Source organism: Sus scrofa, chromosome 17 (assembly GCF_000003025.6).
Source record: "Sus scrofa isolate TJ Tabasco breed Duroc chromosome 17, Sscrofa11.1, whole genome shotgun sequence".
In the NCBI taxonomy this organism is placed as follows: Eukaryota; Metazoa; Chordata; class Mammalia; order Artiodactyla; family Suidae; genus Sus; species Sus scrofa.
Window position 1 is genome coordinate 39,858,663 of NC_010459.5, and position 22,347 is coordinate 39,881,009.

At 46.2% G+C, this 22,347-nt stretch overlaps 2 protein-coding genes and 1 long non-coding RNA gene across 12 annotated transcripts in view; 1 reads left to right on the forward strand and 2 right to left on the reverse strand.

Moving 5' to 3' along the window:
* Nucleotides 1-10,118, reverse strand: part of LOC110257439 — a 21,993-nt gene extending 11,875 nt beyond the window's left edge. For both annotated transcript variants that reach the window (XR_002340025.1, XR_002340024.1), the window contains exons 1-2: nucleotides 9,063-10,118; nucleotides 7,940-8,030 (exon numbers count right to left, since the gene is read on the reverse strand). This is a non-coding gene — a long non-coding RNA (uncharacterized LOC110257439). The remainder of the gene's footprint in view (nucleotides 1-7,939; nucleotides 8,031-9,062) is intronic.
* Nucleotides 10,187-19,961, forward strand: C17H20orf24 (chromosome 17 C20orf24 homolog). Its single transcript, XM_021077901.1, has 4 exons — nucleotides 10,187-10,519; nucleotides 12,670-12,773; nucleotides 17,592-17,721; nucleotides 19,582-19,961. The coding sequence occupies exons 1-4, from the start codon at nucleotides 10,406-10,408 to the stop codon at nucleotides 19,621-19,623; spliced, it is 390 nt and encodes a 129-aa protein (XP_020933560.1). The 5' UTR covers nucleotides 10,187-10,405; the 3' UTR covers nucleotides 19,624-19,961.
* Nucleotides 16,963-22,347, reverse strand: part of SLA2 (Src like adaptor 2) — a 29,214-nt gene continuing 23,829 nt past the window's right edge. For 3 of the 9 annotated variants that reach the window (XM_021077896.1, XM_021077894.1, XM_021077895.1), the window contains 2 exons: nucleotides 21,649-21,749; nucleotides 16,963-21,256 (listed from right to left, as the gene is read on the reverse strand). In XM_021077896.1, the coding sequence (XP_020933555.1) occupies nucleotides 21,239-21,256; nucleotides 21,649-21,749 (119 nt within the window). In that variant the 3' untranslated portion in view covers nucleotides 16,963-21,238. Of the gene's footprint in view, nucleotides 21,782-22,347 lie in introns of all 9 variants that reach the window. The other 6 variants (XR_002340022.1, XM_021077889.1, XM_021077890.1 and 3 more) reach the window with 3 other exon arrangements.

Here is a 22,347-nt window from a genome sequence, read left to right on the forward strand (position 1 = left end):
ATACATTCATGAAAGAAATGAGGTGCCCTTCTCATAGGTAAAGAAACAGAATTTTAAGTTACTTGCCTGAACCTACACAGCCAGGACTAAGTGCGATATTAATTCAAGTCTGTCTCGCTTTACGGTCACCCTGAGGTCTGTCCCTCTCACACAAACTAGTGATGGGCAGTTCACGACCTACTGGCATCCAGCTCTCTAACATGGTTTGGGCTGAGTACTAGGAGTTTCTTCCACTGAACCAAATCAGGTTTCTTCCTGATTTCTCCCCAGAACACCCAGATAGAGGATATTGATTTTCCCACAGGTCACTCATCCTTTTGGCATTTGGAGATGGAGCCTCCCTGCTTAAGTTCCCCAGATTAAAGTGCCCCAACTTCCTTAGCCATTCATCCAAGGTCCTGGTTTTCCCATTTCCCTCTGTCAGTGTCAAGCTGGACACTGGGGCTTGGCAGAATATGAACATGCTGGAAGGGCTCTTCAGAATAAGTTTAATACTCATTTTACATCTGGAAAATGAATATTAATATTTCCCTAAATGTTCCTAAAGGGGGAAGTAATTTGGATGGTTCAGCTGCCTCAGGAGAGATGGCTTCTTACAGATGCTTTTCAAGGAACTGAAAGTAAAAGTGTCTTCTGTATTAGGCTTCAGACTGATGAGCTGTGGAGTGAGCAAGCACTCTAGATAATGAAAGCTAACGGAAAATGTAGCTAGGGCCCCTCCTCTGAAGCCTAAGAACATTATATAAGGACATCTACCTTGCTTCTAACACTCTGATTTAGGAAAGAGCTTTTAAAGGCATTTGTGCTCCCTCATCTTGAATATCTGCTGTTGAGTTGACTGTATCACCTGACTCTGTGCTCCTGTTCTTCACAAGGGGGCCGTGATGATGCTTCAAGTCCTTGGATATCAGTGTAAACCTAGACCCTGTGTCCAACAGTAAAGGAAAAAAAGTAAAAGTGGCAGTGATGGGGGGTAGGGGGATACTGCCTTTAGACTGATGCTCAAGGAAGGCCTCTTCCTTTCCACTGTTTTTGAAAGTGGTCATTTCTCCACAGATCCCGGCCTCACAGACCCACTGGGAAACTTCCCCAACTTAGCCTCGTGAATAAGAATCTCTAGGGTAGGATTCAGGCCTTTGGATTTCTTTTTTTCTTTTCTTTTTTTTTTTTTTTTTGCCCCATACCTGCAGCATATGGAAATTACTGGGCCAGAGATCAAATCTGAGCTGTAGCTGTGGCAACACCAGATCCTTTTAACCCACTGTGCCAGGCCTGGGATGGAACCCACGTGTCAGCAGTGACCCAAGCCAAGCCACCACAGAGACAACACTGGATCCTTAACCCACTGCCCTACTGCAGGACGCTGGAATTTTAAAAGTACACTTGAGTTTAGAAGCTGCAAATGTGCAAGCTTTCAGAGGGAAGGGGCCAAGTATACCTCCGTGAGGCTCTAACCTCATGATGTTAGCCATTGGACCTAGAAAATAAGGTCTGGAACTGAGGAGAGATGTGTAAATAATAATCTCATCACTGCTCTCAACATTACTAGTTTGTTTCCAAAGCACCAGATCCAAGCCTGGCTACAAATTCTGGCTCTGTCACTTACTATTAGCTGTTGTGCCCATGGGTAAGTCAGTTTACCACTGGAAACTCAAGTTTCCTCATCAATAAAATGGGAATAGTAATATTCACCTCTTAGAGGAGGATGAAAATAGGATAATCCATATGTTACTGTTCCTATCTGGCCTCAGCATAGTGTTGAGAATAAAACAGAACTGTCAAAATAACTTGCCAATACCACACAGCTTTCAAGCAGCAGAACTGGGACTGGCTACCCAGAGAAGTAGTTCTCAAGCATCAGACCTTACCCCCAGGGAGTCCAGGAATTTGCACGTTTCACTGATGCCATAAAAGATACTCCTGCTATTGCTCCAGGGTCCTGATTGTTTATAATCAGGACACTGACTTATCCCCAAAAAACTGCTGGGTTGGGAAGACAGCTTCTTATCTTTCAAGGTTACAAGATGAGAAGAAGAAGGGTACCACCAAGTAGTGCCCTCAAACCATCTGACTTCCTTTGGCCCCTAAGAGACTAGTGGCCTGAAGGTGAGGTGTAACCTTTCTGAGACTGTCATTTTAATTACAGAAGTAGAACACATTCACTGTGGAAAATTTTTAAATAAAAGTATACAGGAATCCCCTTGCTCCACCCCACCATGGTTTCAATTTTCAGTTTCAGTTACTCACTATCAACCTCAGTCCAAAAATATTAACTGTAAAATTCCAGAAATAAACAGTTCATAAATTTTATTTATTTTTAGCTTTATTTCTTTCTCTTTTGTCTTTTGAGGGCTGTACCCATGGCATATGGAGGTTCCCAGGCTAGGGGTCTCATCGGAGCTGCAGCTGCCAGCCTACGCCACAGCCACAGCAACGCCAGATCCGAGCCGGGTCTGCGACCTACACCACAGCTCACGGTAATGCCGGATCCTTAACCCACTGAGTGAAGCCAGGGATTGAACCCGCAACCTCATGGTTCCTAGTTGGATTCATTTCCGCTGTGCCACGACGGGAACTCCGACAAGTCATAAATTTTAAATTGCATGCTGTGCTAAGAAGCATAATGAAATCTCCCACCCTCCAGGCCAGGGATGTAAGTCATCCCTTTTTTTCAATTTATCTGTACTGTATATGCTTCAGCCCTGCCTGCTAGTCACTCAGGAGTTGATCTATTTTCAGATCAACTGTCACTGTACTTCAGTGCTTGTGTTCAAGTAACTCTCTTACTTATGAACAGCCCCAAAGTGCAAGCATAGTGATGCTGGCAATTCAGATATTCTCTGACCGTGCCTAATTTGTAATCATAGATGTGTACACATAGAAAAAGCATGGTATACATAGGGTTCGCTATTATCCCTGGATTCAGGCCTCCACTGGGACTCTTGTAACATATACCCTGTAAATAGGGAGGGACTACTGTAAAGGGAAAGAAGTTTTCTCTACTTTTGGAGAAAAACAAATGTATGTAAATCATTTAGCAAAGCTGGCACCTGGTGAGGGCTTGCTCGGTAAGCACTAGTAAACTATTTCTTGTAGGCAAAAGGAAAAGAGGACCAGGATATAAACTCAAACCTCTACTTCACAACCTGGGCTCTTAACACAGCTCCTGGTTCCTTCACCCCACCCTCAGGCTCCGGGCTTCTGTGATTCCACCTATTATCTGTCTGGGGCCACAATCTTACCCCTCAGAGCGCACCTTCCTCCAGACACCTTTCCAAGCAGCTGGCAGAGGTATAGAGGTGTTCAACCGGGAGGACCGCCTCAGCCCGAAGACTGAGACCATGTGTGTAACTGGTGCTAAAAAGCCCCAACATCACAAAGGCAAAACTACTCCAACTTCCAAATCTCTCCCACTTCCAAATCTGACTCTTCATCAATTCTTTTCCATTGTAGGCCACCCAGGACGTTTATTTTAACCATATGGATGCACTGGGTTTCAGCCAGATTCACCACTTCCTAAGGTTTAAGGGACGCTTTGGGTGAAAGCAGAAAAGGAACAAGTCTCAGTCCCATGAAACCTTCCAGGCAAGGGCTTTCCACGCTGCCAGCTTGGCTTTGTCTGCTCCTAGAAAGCTAGAAGGAGGAATGCAGATGAGGTTTCAGATGCCTGTTCAATCTCCCAACTTCACTGTGTGACCTTGGGCTGAACTGCACCCTCTAAGCACCCTTCCAAATAGAACTTTCTGTGACAACCCCCTCTCCTTCCTTGTAAACACAAACTTAATGAATCTCAAAGTTAAGGTCAGAGCTTCAAAATATAACATGACATATAGAGAACTCTTTGGGGGGTAAGAAATAAAGTTATCTATATGCAGATAGTATGATTGGATATATAGGAAGTGCTTAAGGTTCTACAAAAAAAAGACAGCTGAATAAGTGGATTGAGCAAAGTTGCAGGATACAAAACTCAACTCTGTTTCTACAGTGAACTGTCCGAAAAAGAAATTAAGAAAACATTCTAGGAGTTCTCTTGTGGCACTGAGGGTTAAGGATCTATCATTGTCACTGCAGCAGCTTGGATCACTGCTGTGGCATGGGTTTGATCCTGGCCTGGGAACTTCCATATGGCATGGGCATGGCCAAAAAAAGAAAAAAAGAAAACAATTCCTCTTACGATAGCATCAAAAAGAATAAAATTCCGAGCCAGGTCTGCAACCTACGCCACAGCTCATGGCAACACTCAAAGACCTAAACATAAGAGTTAACAATATAAAACACTTAAAACATAGAAAAACTTGATGACACTGGACTAGGGAATGACTTGAATGTGACACCAAAGGCACAGGAAACAACAAAAAATGATACGAATTGCACTTCATTAAAATTTAAAACTTGTGTGTATCAAAGGACACTGTCAACAAAACGGCAACCACAGAATGGAAGAAGATACTTGCAAATTACAAACATGTTAAGGGATTGGTATCTAGAATATATACACAACTCCTAAAATTCAACAACCAAAAACCCCAAAACCCTAGACTCAAAAATGGGCAAAGGTCTAGAATAGACATTTTTCCAAAGGAGATAAATGCAAGTGGTAAACAAGCATATGAAAAGATGCTCAACATCACTAATCATTAGGGAAATGCAAATCAAAACCTCAATAAGCTACCACTTCACACCTATTAGGCTGGCTGTTTAAAAAACAAAATTTAAAAAAAAAAAATGACTTCCCTAGTGGCTCAGGGGGTTAAGAATCCAATGTTGTCACTGCTGCAACTAGGGTCACTGCTGTGGCAAGGGTTTGATCCCTGGCCTGGGAACAACAACAAAAAGCACCGCAAGACAGAAAACAAGTGTTGATGAGGATGTGGTGAAATTGGAATGCCTGTGGAACTGTTGGTGGAAATGTAAAAATGGTGCAGCCACTATGGAAAACAGTATGGCTGATCCTCAAAAGATTAAAAAAAGTATTATCATACAATCCAGCAATTCTACTCTATCTACTTTTGGTATATACCCAAAAGAATTGAAAGCACGGTCATGAACAGATATCTGTACACCCATGTTCACTGTAGCATTATTTACAATAGTAAAAAGGTAGAAGCAGCCCAAGTGTCCCTTAACAGATGAATGGGTAAATAAAATATATATACTGTGGCATTTAACAAAGTTATTATTCAGCCTTAAAAAGGAAGGAAATTCTGACATGCTATGACAGATGAACCTTGAAGATGGTATGCTAAGTGAAATAAACCAATTAGAAAAAGACACTGTGATTACATTCTTATGAGGTACTTAGTCAAATTCAGAGACAGAAAGTAAAATGGTGATTTCCAGGTGCTAAGGGCAGAGCAGAATGGGGAGTTAATAGTTTGATGGGTACCAAGTTTCAGCTTTGTAAGATGAAAGGCTTCTGAAAACGGATAGCAGTGATGGCCAAAGTAAATGTACTTCACTGTTTCACAGAACTATACACTTAAAAGAGTTAATTTTGTTTGTATATTTTATAGAAATTAAAATTACTTTTTTAAGTTTTAAAAAAGAATTAACTCAGTTTTATTCCTCTTTTCTCCATCTTTAGTGCCCCCATCAAATTTCATCTGGATAACCTTTTTTTTCTTTTCAGGGCTGCACCTACATGTGGCATATGGAAGTTTCCAGGCTAGGGGTCAAAGGGGAGTTTCAGCTGCCAACCTACCACCACAGCAACAGCAATGCCAGATTTGAGCCATGTCTTTGACCTAGATCATAGCTCATGGCAACACTGGATCCTTAACCCACTGAGTGAGGCCAGGGATCGAACCCATATCCTCATGGATACTAGTCGTGTTCTTAAGCTGCTGAGCCACAATGGGAACTCCTCACCTGGATAATTTTAACAGCCTTTAAATTAGTCTCCCATTCTGATCTAGTCCTCCAAATAGCAGTCAGCACGGTGATCTTGCCAAGATGCAAACCTGAAACATGAAGTGTTCCCTGCTCAAATCCTTTCTGGGGCTTCCTGTATCCTTGAGATAAAAACAAATTCTCCATGACCATATCAAAGAAGACATGGAATAATAAAATACTGGTGTGGATGTGGAGCAAAGGGAATCCTTGTGCTCTGTTGGGATTGTACAGTCACTATGGAAACAGTATAGAGGATTCTGAAAAAACTAAAAAATAGAACTACCATATGATCCAACAATTCCACTTCTGAGAATATACCCAAAGGAAATGAAAATACTAACTTGAAAAGAAAAAGAAAAAAAAAAGATATCTGACCCCCATGTTCATAGCAGCATTATGCACAATAGCCAAGACATGTAAACAACCCAAGCGTCCATCAATGGATGAATGGTTAAAGAAGTTGTGAGATACATATACACAAACACACGCACACATGAATATCATTCAGCCATAAAAAAGAGAACACTCTACCATTTTCAACAGTATAGATGGACCCTGAAGGCATTATGCTAAGTGAAATAAATCAGACAAAAACAAATACTGTATGATCTCACTTGTATGTAGACTCTTTCTTTGGAACTCATAGAAAAACAGATCAGACTTGTAGAGGCAGAGGGGAGAGGAAGAGGGAGATGGAGAAAGGTGGTCAAAAGATACAAACTTCCATCATAAAATAAATAAGTACTAGGTATGTAACATATAACACGATAATTATATAATACTGCCATACAATATTTGGGACAGAGTAGATCTTTTTTTTTTTTGGTCTTTTTGCCTTTTCTAGGGCCGCTCCCGCGGCATATGGAGGTTCCCAGGCTAGGGGTCTAATTGGAGCTGTAGACGCCGGCCTACGCCAGAGCCACAGCAATGCAGGATTCGAGCCGCATCTGCAAACTACACCACAGCTCATGGCAACGTGGGATCCTTAACCCACTGAGCAAGGCCAGGGACCAAATTCACAACCTCACGGCTCCTAGTTGGATTCGTTAACCACTGCGGCACGACGGGAACTCCTAGGACAGAGTAAATCTAAGCATTCTTATCACAGGAGAATTTTTTTCCTTTTTAATATTCTTCTTTCATTTTTACTGTCTCTACCTGAGAAGATGGATGTTAGCTGATCCTACTAGGGTAATCATTGCATGATATATGTAAATCAAACCATCTTGCTGTAGACTTTAAACTTACACAGTGATGTACATCAATTATTTTTCAACAAAACTGTAAAAACATTATTCAACATGATTTCCCCCCTCCTTCCCCAACTTGTGGCTTTATTCCTCACCATTAACTGATATGGTTTCATCTCCTCTAATGCTCTCTTCCCTTCCCCTCCTTCTTCCTCTTTTTTTTTTTCCTTTTAGGGGAGTGTCCTCAGCATACAGAAGTTCCCAGGCTAGGGGTTGAATCAGAGCTACAGCAGCCAGCCTGCACCATAGCCACAGCAACTTGGGATCCAAGCCTCATCTGTGACCTATACCACAGCAACGCCAGTTCCTTAACCCATGGAGCAAGGCCAGGGATCGAACCTATATCCTCATGGATTCTAGTTGGGTTCATCATTGCTGAACCACAATGGGAACTTCCTTTCTCTTCTTTTTTTTTTTCTTTTTGTCTTTTTAGGGCCACACCCTTGGCATATGGAGGTTCCCAGGCTAGGGGTCGAATTGGAGCTGTAGCTGCTAGCCTATGTCAGAGGCACAGCAACGCCGGATCCAAGCCGTATCTTCGACCTACACCACAGCTCACAGCAACGCCAGTTCCTTAACCCATGGAGCAAGGCCAGGAATCGAACCCTCAACCTCATGGTTCCTAGTTGGATTCATTTCTGCTGCGCTATGATGCAAACTCCATCCCTTCCTCTTCTTAACTCCTACTCTTCCCCTCAGAGTTCAGTCTTCCCTATTCCCCCAGATCAGATTCCCTGTTACAAACTTTTACCACCGGATCTCACTTGTATGAGTTTTTAGCAGACTAAAAAACTTACCTTTTCTGTCTTTGACCCAGGCTAAGTATTCTTCCAATATTCTATGATAGAATGATCAGTCTGTCTCCAACACTGCATGCCAGCAGGGAGTCTGTAAAACAGGTACGTGGCTTTTGTTTTTTGTAAAATAGGTTTTACACCAATGGTGCGCATCCAAACTGGGGTGAGCTGGTTAGGCTTTACTATAGTTTTGCATATGAGGGAAACTGGTTCAGAAGGTGGAGGGCTGATAAGAACAAGATCCATGCGAAAGTTAGGCTAAAGTTGTGTACCCATATCAGGTGTATGGCTGTCCTACCAGGTCCAGACAGAGTAGCGTCTGTTGCAGTGTGTATCATCTTTGGGATCCAGCTCCATTCTATTGAAACAGGATCTTAGGATTGGGTTGTGGTAGAAAACAACAGCTTATTCTGAAAAAGCTTCCTAGGAGATTCTGTTGTTTACCCAAGGTGGAGAACTACGTGTGAATGTTGACAGGTATGCAAAGGATGTCCTGACCTTAGTGATATTCTTTAAGACTTAAAGCCTAAAAATAAAATAAAATAAAATAAAACAAAACAAGAGTTCCCGTTGCGGTGCAGCAGAAACGAATTGGACTGGAAACCATGAGGTTTCGGGTTCGATCCCTGGCCTTGCTAAGTGGGTAAAGGATCCAGCATGGTGCAGGGTGCAGATGAGGCTCAGATCCCAAGTTGCTGTGGTGTAGGCTGGCAGCTGTAGCTCCTACTCAACCCCCAGCCTGGGAACCTCCATATGCCTTGGGTGCAGCCCTAAAAAGAAAAAAAAAAAAAAAAAAATCTAAGGTTGAGAATGCAGATTTTAGAGTTCCCGCTGTGATGCAGTGAGTTAAGAATCCCACTGCAGTGGCTAGGGTCGCTGCAGAGGTTCAAGTTTGATTCCTGGTCCAGCACAGTGGGTTAAAGGATCTGTCCTTTGCCACAGCTGAAGCTCAAGTCGCAGCTGCAGTTCAGTTTCAATCCCTGGCCCTCAAACTTCCAAATGCTGCGGGTCTGGCCCTAAAAAGAAATAAACAAAAAACCACAAAAAGGGTACATGTGCAGATTTTGAAGTCAGACAGACCCAGATATTAGTTGAGCAAGTTACTTTGATTCTATATACCCACCTCACTGGAATGAAGTGCCTTGTTACACAGCACAGCAAGCATGGCACCACCTGGTGGACTTATTGAAATGCCGATTGTGCACTCTGCCCCAGAATTTCCAATTAGTAGGTCCGGGATGGAGTCTGAGAATGTTTTGCTTTGTTTTGTTTTCCTTCATTTTGGGCTGCACCCACAGCATATGGAAGTTCCTGGGTTAGGGGTTGAATCAGAGCTGCAGAAGCCGGCCACAGCCACAGTCACACTGAATCCGAGCCACATCTGTGACCTATGCCTGAATTTGCAGCAAGGACGGACCTTCAACCCACAGCGCGAGGCCAAGAATCCAACTCACATCCTTCTAGGCACTGGTAGGGTTCTTAACCCGCTGAGCCAAGACGGGAACTCTGAGGTCTGATAATTTGAATCTCTAATCAAGTTCCCAGGCGATGCAGCTGCTGCTGCTCCAGAAAAACACTTTGTGAACATCTAACCAAGTCCATAGCGAGGACACAGTAGATGAATACTCAAATATGCTGATACCTAATAAAATACTCTTTCCACTTGCTCCTCTGCAGCTGGTTCCAACATGCTATACACAGTTTCAGAAAATCATTTCCCCTCTTTGGATCTCAAGGCATACATTTGCCAAAAGACGGTCCAAAAGAGGGTGCTAGGCATGAGGAGACCCCAACTTATTACAGAAAAATTTCTGAGTTAACTTCCCGAACAAAGTCCTATAGGACTTGCACGGTTAGGAGGGAAAAAAAGCAAGGGCTTAAATCCAGAAAAGCAATTTGTGGCTCCAGGGAAGCAAGGTTTGGGCTTTAAAAAGCGCCTTGGGGAATGAAGGGCTGCGTTCTGTCCTGCTGCTCCTGGGGTCAAGCTAAAGTGGATTGGGTGAGCCTCATGTCCAATCTCCGCTTTCGCCTCAGACGCCATTCCTCCGTCTCCATAGCGCCTCCTTGCGCTCGTGTCGCCGTCCCCACCAAGAGTGTCCCTTCCTTCTCCCTCTACCGCGCTGCTGGCGGAAATTTGTCATGACTGCCGCGCGTAGGGCGCTTGCGCCGAAGCGATAGCCCCTCCTCTTTCGCTCTACGGCTGCGCGGCCGTGTATTGGCTGCGTGGGCACGTCGGCGGGAGGACGCGCGGTGCTGCGTTGCTCCGCCCACCGACCTCCTGGTCTCGGCCGAGAGAGCAGAGCCGGGCTGCCTGGTTAGGTGCGGGCAGCCGCAGGCGCGCCGCCGAACACGTCCGCTGAGTGCCACCACCACCGCCCGGCGCCCCGTGACCCGTGACTCCAGACCCCGACCCCTTTTAGATCGGCCCGCGCGCCCCAGGCCCGGCCCGGGCGGCGCGACGGGAGGATGAGCGGCGGGCGGCGGAAGGAGGAGCCGCCTCAGCCGCAGCTGGCCAACGGGGCCCTCAAAGTCTCTGTCTGGAGCAAAGTGCTGCGGAGCGACGCGGCCTGGGAGGACAAGGTGCGGTGGGGCCTGGCGAGGGCGCACGTTCGAATAGTCAGCTGGGACTCGGGGACGAATGGACAGGCCCGAGCCTGCACCTGCCCGGTCCGGACGCAGTAGAGTGGTGGGGCATGTGGCCCAAGGGTGTCTGGTCGAACTTGGCGGACCCGAGCCTGACGGCTGGGCTCCGGGCTCACCACGGAGTGATCTAAGGGTGAAGTCTGCTGGGTCAGCAAGGAGGGGCCGGAGGAGTTGCCCCCGGTCCCACCTCCTCGGGCAGGTCGTGTGCCTGAGCAGTGGGAATGAGCTGAGTTCGATTAGATCTCCGCATTTTACTCCCAGTAGGATCTTGAGTAAGTGACTTATCTTCTCCAAATTAACTACTTGCTACCGTCGTTAGCACGAACAGTAACAGACTTCTACTGAATACTTGCTGTGTGTCAGGCGCACTCTGCATCATCTCATTCACGTCTCAGAACAACTGAGATGGGGTGCTGTGGTGCCTTACAGCTTTAGCACAGTGAAGCGTACTAAAGAGGAGCTGCCACTGCTTACTGAAAAAACCGTCCACTTAAATAAGGGTGAAGAGTTGAGAGGGGAGACTGAGAGCTTTCAGGGGTTGAGTGTGTTTGTGAGAGAGAGGGAGGGAGGGTGGAGGAGAAACCACCGCATGTATGTGAGAAATGTTTGGGAGACTTCGCAATGTCTTTACTGATCAAATACATTCGTAAGATCTGAGTGTAAACACTTCCCCAGCTCTGCTCCCTGGTGTAGAAGGAACCATCAGAAACAACTTGATTCCCATTATCCTGAAAAGAATGTTGTGTTTGCATTCTTTCCCTAGTTTTTTTGGACTGCAGAGGTAGGTATTTCTGGAAGAGGGGCAGGGTTGGGAGGCACTTCCTGAAGGTCCCTCTTCCTGTCCCCAGTCTGCTGAGCTCTCTGTAAAAACTTTCTACTTTGCTGTGTCATTTCTTTCTTTCTTTGTATAAGGACACATTTCTGCAGTCTAGGGCAGGTCAGAAGCCTGAGACTTCCATGTTCTTACATAAAAAATTAGATATGCTGGAGTTACTTTTGTGGCTCAGAGGAAGTGAATCCATCAAGTTTCTATGAGGACTTGGGTTTGATCCCTAGCCTCGCTCAGTGGGTCCTGGATCTGGCATTTCTGTGAGCTGTGGTGTAGGCCAGCGGGTGTAGCTCTAATTAGACCCCTAGCCTGGAAACTTCCAAATGCCATGGGTGCAGCCCTAAAAAGTAAAAAACAAACAAACAAAAAAAAACTTAAAATTTTTTTAAAAAATTAGACCTGCTTCCAGCACTTTTGTTTCTAATCTGTTCTCTTCTTTGTGACTTACTCAGAATGTAGTTTGTGGGAAGGTGATGCTGAATTGGTTAACAGTTAACCCTTCTGCCTGTGGAGTCTGTCCAGGTCTCCCCAGGTGACATAATAAGAGTTATTTATGACGGGTAGCTCAGTTACTATCACACTTTCATTTTTACAGCTTCTAAAAAAGGATAAATGATTTTTCTAAAATTTTTATTCAGAGCACATGCCCTGGAAGCCATCACTTAGGGTAACTAAATATATGTCATTTTTGATTGTTTGTGCCCATGGCATGTGAAAATTCCTGTGCCAGGGATTGAACCCTTGCCACAGCAGTTACCTGAGCCACTGCAGTGACAATGCTGGATCCTTAACCTGGTGAGCCACAAGGGAAGTCCAATATATCTTTTTTTTTTTTTAAACTACATTTTAGTATAAAAAGATGTGGAGGAGTTCCCGTCGTGGCGCAGTGGTTAACGAATCCGACTAGGAACCATGAGGTTGCGGGTTCAGTCCCTGCCCTTGCTCAGTGGGTTAACGATCCGGCGTTGCTGTGAGCTGTGGTGTAGGTTGCAGACGCGGCTCGGATCCCTAGTTGCTGTGGCTCTGGTGTAGGCTGGTGGCTACAGCTCCGATTCAACCCCTAGCCTGGGAACCTCCGCAGGAGCGGCCCAAGAAATAGCAACAACAACAACAACAAAAGACCAAAAAAAAAGATGTGGAGATTCGAGACCCATATACCATTGCTTTTAGGAAAAATTTCCCTGGAAGATGCATTTAGCAAGAGGCCGTCTATGGCGCCCACCTCAGATAATGCACGCATTCTCTTTCTTTTCTGCAGGATGAATTTTTAGATGTGATCTACTGGTTCCGACAGATCATTGCTGTGGTCCTAGGTGTCATTTGGGGAGTGCTACCCTTGCGAGGTTTCTTGGGAATAGCAGGGTAAGTCTTGGGTATCTTGCATGGTATCATTTCTTTTCAGAGAGATATTTTCTTTTTATAGGAAAGGCAGTTGCTACTTTGGAGGATTTGATTTCTGTTTTTAGTTACTGTGTCTGTGTGTGTGTGTGTGATGACTAAAGCAAAAAACTGGCCCCATGGTGGCACTTCGGGGTCTGAGTCTGATGCACCCCTCCTCAGTTCAGTGGGCTTGGGTGCGTCTTAGGTCAGGCATGTTTTAAGATGTGGGATAGGAGTTCTCTTGTGCAGTGGGTTAAGGATCTGGCATTGTCACTGCAGCAGCTTGTGTCACTGCTGTGGCATGGGTTTGATCTCTAGCCTGGGAATTTCCACATACTGCAGGCGCAGCCAGAAAAAAGATCTGGGCTAGTTCATTGATTCGTGGGTCCATAGTGACCGCGTGCAGGAGGTTGCCGTATTGTTTGTTGGTAACCGGCATCTAGTTCTGGCATAATTTTTGTGTCTGGAAGTTTGGAAAGTGGACGAACTTCGGTACTTGATGACCGCTCCTTCGTGCGCTGTGCAGGGTGTCCTGAATCTTTGCTTTGTCAGAAGTTGTTTTAGGTCCTTACATGGTTTTTTTTGTTTGTTTTTTTAAACCACCAAACTGTACACTTCATTAATTAATTCATTCATTCTTTTGGGGCCACACCAGGTCAGGGATCAAATCTGAGCTGAATCTATGACCTACGCTACAGCTGGGTCAATGCTAGATCCTTAACCTACTGTGCCAGGCTGGGGATCCAACTGGCACCTCCACAGAGACAAGCTGGATCCTTAACCCACTACACCACAGCAGGAACTCCAGGTTCCTACACTTTAAAGGCAGTGAAAAAGTAGACGATTGAGCCCTCCCATCTTTTATTGTGCTCCTGTGGCACAGTTGACACTAGCCCCTGGTCACAGCTCCATTTGTTAACAAGCCACTGAAAGTGAGTCTGCATAACCACAAGGTTGAATTAAAAGGATTTTTGGGGGGGTTCCCTTGTGGTGTAGTGGGTTAAGGATCCAATGTTGTCACTGCAGCAGCTTGGGTTGCTGCAGTGGTGTGGGTTTGATCTCAGGCCCAGGAACTTCCATGTGCCACAACCATAGCCCAAAAAAAAGGATTTGTGGGGGTTGTCTTAAGATAGGAACTGTGGGCAAGTTATGGTGGAAATGAATAAGCATGCCTCTGGCCTTTTCTCTTTTCATGCAGGGAATACAAACCCATACTCACCCATGGAAAAGCACATAGATTGTTTTAACCTTGGTCACCTCTTACTATACCCTTACTCTGGGGTGAAAAGGGTGAAATAGTTTCAAACTCATTTGAGTTGCTTGTTTTCTCAAAAGATAACCCAAAAGGAATGTACAGCTCCCTCTCCTAACTAAAAAGGTTTTTGATGTATGATACTGAACAGAGCATTTGTCCAAGGAAACCAGTAAGGGTTTATCCTCTGCCTGACTTGACAGAGTGGATATAGGATGAGGCCTCATTGAGGATGATGAGATGCAGGCAGGACCTGGGATTCATCGAGGTCTTCCCAGGGTGGAAGTGCTATATAGATACATTTTTAGACTGTTGGTCACCCCATATGAGTGTTCTGTGAGAAAAAGGACAAGAGGAAAATCCCAGAGAACACAGAAGGCAATCTAAAGACAAAGGGGAGTCTCTTGTCTTCGCCAGGCCACTTTCCTAGGAGAGGATGTCACTTTTCAGACCCCCTGCACCTTTCTTATCGGGTAGGATTCTTAAGGGATTTCTCCAAGGTCACCCAATCTGGGAGGAATAGTACAGCAAAGACTAGAGCTAGCCTTGTATCCTTTGCACTGTGGCAGATGAGTAAGACTGTCCAGAGACTTTAAAAAAAAAAAACTAAAAAACTCTGGATTCAAGTTCCAGCTCTGCCACTTTCAAGCTACCTAATTTTGCCAATTTCAGATCTTACTTTCTGAGACTCAGTTTCTTCATTAAAATGGGGGCAGTAAAGATGTGCCTTCCTCTTGAGATTGATGTATGAATTCAGTGAGGTGATGCAAGTAAATTGCTAAATGTAGGGCTTAGTACATCAGAGGTAGTTCATAAATGGTTCACTGCAGTCATATGATTAGCTTTGGTAAGAGTGATAAAATATGGCTATTGAGAAAATAAGAAATGGGGTGTTTGGAGTGAATTCACCTTGGAGTGGCTTACCCATTGTGCCACTTTTGCAGGACTGCCTGTTTTCTAGGGTTCCGTCCCACATTGTCCTGCCAGAGCCATTTTCTTTCCTTCCAAATGAATCTCTTCCCTCCTTTGGTTGGCGCCTTTTCCCTTGCTCTTGGAAATCATCCAAGGACATTGATTTTTCCACACACCCCCTCCTCCGTCTGTCTGACCCAGCTGCCTGGGCTTAGGACGGGACTGCTCTGGTCCTCAGTTCCCGTGCTCCTCCCCCTTCCTGCCTTCACTGCCCTCTGTCTGGACCCCAACTTGGCTTCTTTTTGTTTTTGGTGTGGCCACCAGTTAGGGCCTGTTAAGGTAAAGCCATTTCCTGAGGTCTCATTTTTTATAATTTGCCTGGGAACTGAATGTGATGGTTCTGCTCTGTCTGCTGAGGTTTTGCATTATTGGAGAGGGGTTTTTTTTCATCCCTTTTTGCCTCTGTCTCTCATAGAGCTTGGCACATGATTAATAGGTGTTCAGTGAATGCTTGTGAACATTTTTTTTTTTTTTTTTTGTCTTTTTGCCTTTTCTTTTTTTCTTTTTCTTTCTTTTCTTTTTTTCTTTCTTTTTTTGTCTTTTTGCTTTTTCTAGAGCCGCTCCCTCGGCATATGGAGGTTTCCAGGCTAGGGGTTGAATCAGAGCTGCGGCCACCGGCCTACGCCAGAGCCACAGCAACACGAGATCCGAGCCGCGTCTGCAACCTACACCACAACTCACAGCAACGCTGAATCCTTAACCCACTGAGCAAGGCCAGGGATTGAACCCACAACCTCATGGTTCCTATTCGGATTCGTTGACCACCGCGCCACAACGGGAACTCATGAACATTTTTAAAAAGCTGAAACGAATTCCCATTGACTCTTGGAAACAGAGTCATACATTACCACTGTTGTATAGCCTTTCAGCCCCAGTCAGTATTTGTTAGCAATTCATTTTTTGATAAAATTATTATTGTTTGTTTTTTGTCTTTTTAGAGCTGCGCCACAGCATATGGAGGTTCCCAGGCTATGGGTCTAATTGGAGCTGGAGCTGTCAGCCTACACCAGAGCCACAGCAACGCCAGATCCTTAACCCATTGAGTGAGGCCAGGGGTCAAATCCACATCCTTGTGGATACTGGTTGGGTTCATTAATCTCTGAGCCAGGATGGGAACTCCAGTATTTTGATAAAACTCTGATTTTTGTTTGGTTGGTTTGGTTTCTTTGGCTGCACCTGTGGCGTATGGAAGTTTCTGGGCCAGGGATTGAACCTGTTGCGGTCAGATTTTTTTTTTTGTTCTCTTTTTTGGCCGCCCCACAGCACATGGAGCTCCCAGTCCAGGGATCAGATCCAAGCCAGAGTCACCACCTAAGCCACAGCTGTGGCAACGCAGGATCATTAACCCACTATGCCAGGCCTGGGATTGAACCTGTGTTTCAGTACATTGGCTGGGGCTCAAGATTTCTAGCAGAAGATAAGGATATGGCCATAACATAGCCAAGCTAAGGACTATAGTTCGAGGGAAATCCAAGAAAAACTCGTCTGTTCTTTCTGCCTCCCTGCTTCAGTTATCAGACCCCTTGTTCTCCCAGGCCCTTAGGCCTGAAGACTTTGGGGCCTCTTGCCTCCTCGTTCAGCCATTTTCTCAATTCCTGTCCTCAAACTTTATTTGTACTTATGTCCTGGAACAGGTCTAAACCAGTCTCCCAGCTCCTGTTCCTTCCACTCATGAGGAGAGCCCATACTCTCACAACTCACCAGCAAGACTTGCTGTATGCACACCCTGCCTCATTCTCTCTCAGACAGCCTTGGGGTCTGTAACCACCCCCACCCCTCGTGTACTGATTAACACTGCTCATTACCATTGCCCTGCCCTGCCCTGCCTTCCACCAGCCTGCATTTCACCCATTTGGAGGAACCTGTTCACTTTGCATTTTTCCACTGCAGCCTTCAGAAGGAATTCGGCCTAAGACATACAATCCCCCATTAAACAGATGCTGTAACTGGAGAGATCATCAAGTTTTAATCACTTTTTGAATATTACTTTTACACAATGACAGTACCAAGAGGTCAGTAGAGGAGTTCACAGTATTCTGATTCCTGCACAGCTAAATCATACAGGATAGGGGACAGAGACCTCCCCGGAGGTGCTCATAAGCCTCTGATTTCAGTTCAAGTGCTTTAGCAGTCAATGGACATGCAGGACTTGTCTCCCATTGGGAATAATGGGGGCGGGGGGCTGCTTTACCAGGCCCTCACTTGCTCAACTGGGCCGTAAAGCAGCCACTTAACATGTGTTTTTCCCGTGGCCACCCCCCATCCCAGCTGGAGCCACCTTGAGGTGATGTCAGGTATTGGTCCAGTTTGGGATTCCTCAGCAGCCATTCTGTCGTACTTCAAGGGGGCTTGGAGAACCTGTGTGTGCTTTAACTTTTTTTTTTGGTTTGTTAATCAACTAAAAAGAGTTGCTCCTTTTTAAAGTCTCTAACACAACCAAGTGGGCAGCTCCATTGAGGGCCTAGGCATTTTCTGTGCAACAGTGAGTGTCCTGACATGACTGGACCATGTTGGTGGGAGTTGTGGGTCTTCTGCGCTTATGGTTTATGTTTGGTGCTTGTCCTCCCTTGCTCCAGATTCTGCCTGATCAATGCAGGTGTCCTGTACCTCTACTTCAGCAACTACCTACAGATAGATGAGGAAGAATATGGTGGCACATGGGAGCTCACGAAAGAAGGGTTTATGACGTCATTTGCCTTGTTCATGGTATGTGTAGCTGATAATTTTACAGCAAGTTTTGTCATTTCATGAGATATCAGTTACTCAAGGGGAGTACACTTGATTTGAGTGACACTGTGTGATTTGGGTGCCATTCTTTAAGAGTCCTGAGGCTAGAGGGCATGTCCTTTCTCTAGTTACATTGTCCCAAAAGATGTGGTGTGATACACTGTGTAGTCTCCCTGTGGTGTGTAAATCCAGGGCTCACTGTCAGCTTTTACACTCTGGCTGCATATTAAAAACTGGGAGGAGTTCTTGTTGCGGCTCAGCAGTAACAAACCCAACCAGTATCCATGAGGACATGGGTTCGATCCCTGTCCCTTCTCAGTGGGTTTAAGGATCGGTGTCGCCATGAGCTGTGGTGTAGGTCGCAGATGTAGTTTGGGTCCTGCGTTGCCATGGCTTCAGTGTAGTCCAGCAGCTACAGCTCTGATTGACCCCTAGCCTGGGAACCTCTATAGGCTGCAGTGCGGCCCTAAAAAGACACAAAAAACTGGGTTGAGGAGTTCCTATTGTGACTCAGCCAGTTAAGGATCTGCTGTTGTCAGATGGTTTGGGTCACAGCCATGGTGCAGGTTCAGTGCCTGGCCTGGGAACTTCCATGTGCTGTAGGTGCAGCCAAAAATAATAAAAATAAAAATATATTCATAAAATTATTCATAATAGCCACAAAAATGTAAACAACCATCATCTGATGAATGGCTAGATGAAATGCTATATACCCATACAGTAGACAATCTGGCCATAAAGAGGCATAAAGTACTGGCACATGCTACAACATGGATGAACCTGGAAAACAGGCCAAATGAAAGAAGCCAGACACAAAAGACTACATATTGTGTGATTCTTTTTATGTGAAATGTCCAGAATGGGCAACTCTATATGGATAAAAAGCAGATTAGTGGTTGCTAGTGGTCAGGGCTGGAGGGGAAATGGGAGTTAACTGATAATGGGAACAGCTTTTGTTTTGAGGGTGATGAAAATGCTCGAAAATGTTTGCACAGCTCTGTGAAGACTAAAAACCTCTTTGGAGTTCCCATCGTGGCTCAGTGGTTAACGAATCTGACTAGGAACCATGAGGTTTTGGGTTCGATCTCTGGCCTCGCTCAGTGGGTTGGGGATCCAGCGTTACCGTGAGCCGTGGTGTGGGTTGCAGATGCGGCTCGGATCCCGAGTTGCTGTGGCTGCTGGCGTTGGCCAGCGGCTACAGCTCCAATTCAGCCCCTAGCCTGGGAACCTCCATGTGCCACAGGAGCGGCCCTAGAAAAGGCAAAAAGACAAAAATAAATAAGTAAATAAAAGATTGAACTTTATGGAACATGGATTGTGTATCAGTTATTTTTGTAAGGTATAGATCCTCGCCCAAACCAGTAAAGTCAAAATCTCTGGGAGGTTTCTCTAGGCGCGTGGGCATCTATTCATATATTTTAAAGGTCCCACAATGTTGCAAAGGACAGCCAGGTTTGAGAACCTCTGCTTTGATAGGAAACTGACAGGGTGTGGCAGTGGTTTTGTGTTTACATTTGTTGCCATAATCCTGACACTCAGTAGCAGCAGTTTGCTTACCTATATCATTTCCACATCTGTACCTCTAAGCCCCTGCACTCTGGTTGCTGTTTGGCAGGGAGAGAGACTTTTTTAGTGTCCCTTTAGGTGCATAGGAAGGGGGTCCTTGGCTGTATTAGAGACAGCTTGATTTCGGTGAAATTATGTAAGCCCTCAGGCAGATTATGCATTGGGAAGCCCGCTGTGGCACCCAGTCTTAGAACATTTTTGTTTTGTGGATTAGGAGTCAGTGTCGACCCTGTTGCTGAGGGTACCTCTGAACATTGCCTGTTTCCTCTCTAGGTCATTTGGATCATCTTTTACACTGCCATCCACTATGACTGACGGTACAGCCCCCACCTGCTCCCTGTCTGGTCCGAAAGACCCTCTTAGTTACAGCACAGAAACATGATTGTTAGGGGCACCCCAGCCATGTGGAACCTGGAAGACTCATGTTTCCTGGACTGAGAAATCAGTGTTGGGCGTCAGTGTTTTCTGCAGGGGTTGTGACCTGAAACTTTTTAAAGAAACATCCACCTTTTGGAGAAGCATTTCTGAATTGTCCATCACCAACCGTTTCTTCTTGGATACCATCATGAAACACCTATTTGCCGATTGGAGCTGTCCTTTAATTTGATGCATCTCTGGATCTGGATGAAACATTAAATTGTCTTTCTTCTCCATCAGGTGTACAGTTTTTAAACTATCAATCATTGGCGTTTCCAGTCTTCTGAAAACAGTGTGGCAGTATGTACATGGTTCATAGCACAGTACAAGCAGCATCTAATAAGTTTCCATTGTAGGATGTTTTCAGATACTTTAACAAATCAGATCTTTGAGACCCTGTTGATAATACCTGGTAAAGCCTTTTCCTCCCTCACCTCTAGGCCCAGAAGCCAATAGGAACAATAGAGGTGGTATCCTTCCATCCCCCTCCTCTTCCTCCTCTCCCTGCTTCCTTAGCAGCTCCAGCCGGGCTGCTTTCCCTTAGTGGGCAGATGGGATATCAAGGGCTGGAGTTGGTATAATCTGTGGCCTTGACTCTCTGGAGAGAGGCTGACTACCTTCTGATGCCCTGATACCCCTGCCCAGCAGTGAGTGATATGGCTGATCTTACTGCAGCAGGCTAGGCTCAATTTCATTTGGCATCTCGGCCACAAGATGGCAAGGTTGTTGTACCTAGGAAAGCTTAGCCAGGTTCACGTGAAAGAGATCTGAGTGCTAGGACTGTCGAGAGAAGAAACTTAGTGGGGACATGGAGGATCTGGACTGTCAGAGGTCCTATTCTTTGCTCTGGTGGTCAGGTGGAAGCTGGACAGTCCAGGTCCTACTGCTGTGGTAAGCCAGCCATCCCCTCTGCTTTCTGTCCCTTCTAGGCTGTAGGTCTACCTTCTAAGGTGTGGTGGCATTCTGAGTGAGACTGGAAAGTTTTAAGTGATTTTTTCTCCTTGATGTTAGTGGTGGTTCTCTATCTCGTGGTCAGGGCTGTGGGGATCTAGAATGGCACTTGACAGGCAAGGGGCGCAAGATGGTACTGGAAATCCCAAATTCAAGAACTGACTGGGTCAGATCCCAGGCAACATTTATTCTCTTTTTGGAGTCCTGGCCCTGTTCTCAGCTGGTCTGTACTTGAACTAGAGGTTGTAGGTGGGGTCATGGCACTGGGAGGAGGTTCAGTGACTTCTTACGGCTGAGAGAGGAAGGAACAGAGGATGCAGGTGGGACCCTGGATGTGCCTCTGTATCCCAGCCCTTCCCTCACTCTGTGCAGCCTTGCCTCTGGGGTGCTGTCAGGCTGAGCTGAGTTGGGGTTCTAGGTGCTGCAGCCTTGGTTCCCCTTTCGGCCTCTGCTTTGGACCTTGGCATCATCCAAGGAGATGTCATCAGTCAGGCTGATGTAGGAGCTAAGGGCCTCCCGGAGCCCCTCACTGAGGAGAGACTCCTCCCCTGTGGCAGATGCTTCAGAGAACAGGAAAGAGCTGTGGAGAGGAGAAAAGAGTTGGGTCAGGGAGCCTCATCCTCCTCCCTGCACTTATGACACAGTTCCCGGTTCCCAGAACCTTCTGGAAAACTGGTTCCCTGTCAGCTTGGCCCCTGCTGGGCTTCATTCAGGTTGGTGCTCTTTGCCTCATCTCATCTGACCTTCCATCCAGGCCACCTCAGGCCCCAGGCATGCCCTATATCCATACCCACCTGTGCCTCCCTGCTAGCCCCCCTGCAGACCTGCTAAACCTGGGCTGGCCTCTGTAAGGTTACTCAGTGCTCCTTGGCTCCCAGGTGTCTCTGAAGGTGACAAGCCCATTCTAGGTTCTCAGGGGTGGGTTCTTCTAAGTCTCCTCTGTTCCACCTTCATGTTCCAGGGGCTCCTCACCTGTCCAGCTCTTTCCAATTGAGTGGTGTCGTCTGCACAGTCACGGGTAGGGGTATGGCCTTGCCAGGGAGTGGGCTGGCCTTCTGCAGGGCACAGGGTTCCTTGAGGAGGCAGCAGATGTCATCCGCCAGCTCTGATGAAGAGACCTAGACCCTTGACATGGCCGACGCCAGCCCTGCTTTCCTCCCCTACAACCCCACGCTCGCCCTGACCACCTTCCACACTTGGCAGTGGGGGCATGAGCCCCAGGCCATTAATCTGGAAGCTGAGGTGCAGGCCAAGGTCATTCTGGGTTAGGTTTGGGGAGACGTACCATGTGATTTTGAGTAATGGACCTCTTTGAGCCCTAGTTCCAGGTGAGGAAAGTGCTTTGGAGGAAAAAAGCTAAGGAATGATCAGTCTCTACTTGTTCTGTCAGTGTCTGCTGTGTGGAGTGATCATCCAGAAAACCGCTGGTCAGTTTTCCCTGCCTCTTTCACACTGTCATAGCGGCTGCATCCTCCAGTGCCTGTTAGAGGACAGGCACCAGAAAATGCTAAGAGTCAACTGAATGCTACGACGGCAACAGCTCTGGGCCTAGCTCCTATGGAGAGAATTGGGCCAGCCACTGGGGACTTGCAGTGGTGGGTGAGGTACTGGCCTGCATTCACATGGGACATCTGTGTGGCTGTGTTGGCATGAGATGAACCTGGGGCCCCC

Excerpts from the sequence above, each read along its gene's own strand:
- C17H20orf24 (XM_021077901.1), top strand. The coding sequence starts at position 10,406 with ATGAGCGGCGGGCGGCGGAAGGAGGAGCCGCCTCAGCCGCAGCTGGCC. Across the intron at positions 12,774-17,591 it reads GGTTTCTTGGGAATAGCAGG|ATTCTGCCTGATCAATGCAG; the intron begins GTAAGTCTTGGG and ends CCCTTGCTCCAG. Across the intron at positions 17,722-19,581 it reads CGTCATTTGCCTTGTTCATG|GTCATTTGGATCATCTTTTA; the intron begins GTATGTGTAGCT and ends TTTCCTCTCTAG.